Source organism: Charadrius vociferus, unplaced genomic scaffold, assembly GCF_000708025.1.
Source record: "Charadrius vociferus isolate BGI_N301 unplaced genomic scaffold, ASM70802v2 scaffold14, whole genome shotgun sequence".
NCBI lineage: Eukaryota > Metazoa > Chordata > Aves > Charadriiformes > Charadriidae > Charadrius > Charadrius vociferus.
In genome coordinates this window covers 10,818,578-10,820,997 of record NW_009648876.1, presented here as the reverse complement: position 1 = coordinate 10,820,997, position 2,420 = coordinate 10,818,578, and the positions used below count along the sequence as shown (strand labels likewise).

Here is a 2,420-nt window from a genome sequence, read left to right as displayed (position 1 = left end):
GAAAGAGTGAGGAGTGATGGAGGCTTATCAGAGACAGGGTGCTTTCCCCGGTGAAAGAGGGAGCTGGACTACCCCTGCCATGCGGTCTCTGCCCTGGGCGGGGGGCCTGGTGCTGTATGCCCGAGGGTTAGAGGTGCCTCCCAGCTCCCAGTTGACTCCAGCAGCTCTAAGGCGTATCATCAGAAGAGCTGTTCCTGGTGAAAGAGGGAGCTGGACTACCCCTGCCATGCGGTCTCTGCCCTGGGCGGGGGGCCTGGTGCTGTATGACCGAGGGTTGGAGGTGCCTCCCAGCTCCCAGTTGACTCCAGCAGCTCTAAGGCGTATCATCAGAAGAGCTGTAAAAGCTGGAACTTGTCCGTGCCCAGTCCACCGCCTTCATGCTATCTGACAGCGGGACTGTGGCGTGCATACCGCAGTTGTATGGGGACAGAGCTTTCCCAGAGTTCAGGGGACTCGGGGGAGACCAGGAGCCATCTTTGTAGACAGTCCTTTTAGCAGTGACCTAGGAATTTCCATCTCGTCAGTGCCCTGTGGGAACCGCTGCATGATTGCTTTTTCCAGGGCTTTGTCAGCCCAGTTTTACATGATGAAATTTGGCCTTGTCCTGTCCTTCTAAAGCTAGGATTGGTGGTTCCTCAACAAACCCTGCTTCTAAGGGTGGTTCTACACCAAAAACATGCATGGGTTTTTGTTCTTCCTTTCCTAGGGTCGAGACAATTAAAAATCTTTGTTCTGCAATGTGCTAGACAAAGCTCATAACATGAAAAACTGGTTGGCACAGCTCTTCGTTCCACAGCCATGTGACTTTGTCAATGTTTGAGTGCTGGCTGTAGTTTTTCCTCCTGTCTGTGTATTCTGAAGACTGACATTTATTTCACCTTCTCTCTGTTTGTTGTTAGAAAATGAAGACTCAGCCCAAAAGACAGAGCCTGCAGACCAGCTGGTTGATTCTTTGGAGTCTAGTACTTTGCAGAGCAGGTAGGAAAATATTTTTGTGTATTGTGGCCCACACGCATGACAGTTTTTTCACGCGTGACCTCCTCTATATGGCAGTTGATGCTGTGCAGGTGAAGAGAAGGGACTGGAGACTGAATTGTCTTCTTTGGGACAGTATATACCAGAATCAGTATAGGAGGGGCTGTTCTTACAGGCTTAAGGTTGTTTTAAAGCTTATGAAATGATGAAGTGTAGTTCATGGCTCAGCTATTCAAATCACAGAATCATTCAGCTTGGAAGGAACACTGCAAGGTTTCATAGTCCATTGTAAGAGCTAATAAACTTTCAGCAGAAAATTTCTCTGTCCTGTCAGAAGGATACTTTAATTATTAAGCATTCACACTGTGTATAATTCTGGTGGAAGCTGAGCAAGAAAACACCTTTTCCTGTTTTCTTGAAAATGTTTTGGTGTTTTTCTTCACCCTTTTTCTGTGTCACTGCTTCATTAATGCTGCTGATAGACCTTGTTATCAGGTGTTTGGCTTGTTACTATCTGTTGGGCATGTGGTGCTTGTGCCCAAGTCACTGTATTGGTTACAAGCACTAACGCCGTATGAAGTGGAGTTTCGTTTGCCATCATATGTTTGTTGCACAGGATACAATTTCAGAAATGCGTGAATTAATTACATCAGACAGTAGATAAACCACAACCTAATTGAAAAAGAGGGGAAAAAAATCCACCAAAAAAAACCAGCAAACCACCCTACTTACTAAAACAACGGTTTGATGCCATCTTGGCTTGATGCTAATGACATCTGTATCAGCTTTCTTGACTCTAAAAATGTGTTCTTCCATGTCTTTATTATGTCTTCTGATTTTCTTTGAAGATGTTAATATAGACTGTGAGGAAAATGGCCAGAGTAGATGCTGGATACTTGTGGATGTTACCTAATAAATTTGTCTAAGTTAAATTTCCTTTGAAAGGGACAGGGGTGGTGCAAAAGGGTAGTGTGAGGAGGAATCAGCTGAACTCTGTCTCTGTAAATCTGCTTATAAAGCTTGTGTAGCTCTTCGTAATCTTTCAGTGAGACTCTTGGGCTTCAGTGGTGTCTGGAGAAAAAAAATCCCAAGCCTTTAGCTCCTATGTTGATGGAGAGCCTTTTGAGGAGATGTGTGCACCTATGGTAGCAAATGACCACCTTCTAGGTGTGATCATGGAACTGCTAAGCTAAAAAGCAAATGGGCTGGAAAATGATAACATAGAAGTCCAAATTTGTCCTGGGCTGCCAGAACAATTGTTACAGATCACGGTGAGAGTTCTTCCTTAACAAAAATGTCCTCTTCAGGTGTCCCTTCTTTTCTTATATTGTCATCTGCTGCTATTTTTTTTATCCTGGTATTCAGCTCATTTGAGTTGTTCTTGCAGACCTTCTGGAAGGTCTTCACTTTAGTCCATTTGAATTCAAGTTCCAGAGCAGAGTGAT

At 44.5% G+C, this 2,420-nt stretch overlaps 1 protein-coding gene across 1 annotated transcript in view; it reads left to right on the top strand.

Annotated features, from left to right (window-relative positions):
• Positions 1–79: 79 nt before the first annotated feature.
• Positions 80–2,420, top strand: part of TMED8 (transmembrane emp24 protein transport domain containing 8) — a 5,969-nt gene continuing 3,628 nt past the window's right edge. The window contains exons 1-2 of the mRNA XM_009887051.1: positions 80–320; positions 900–978. Of these exons, the coding sequence (XP_009885353.1) occupies positions 80–320; positions 900–978 (320 nt within the window). The remainder of the gene's footprint in view (positions 321–899; positions 979–2,420) is intronic.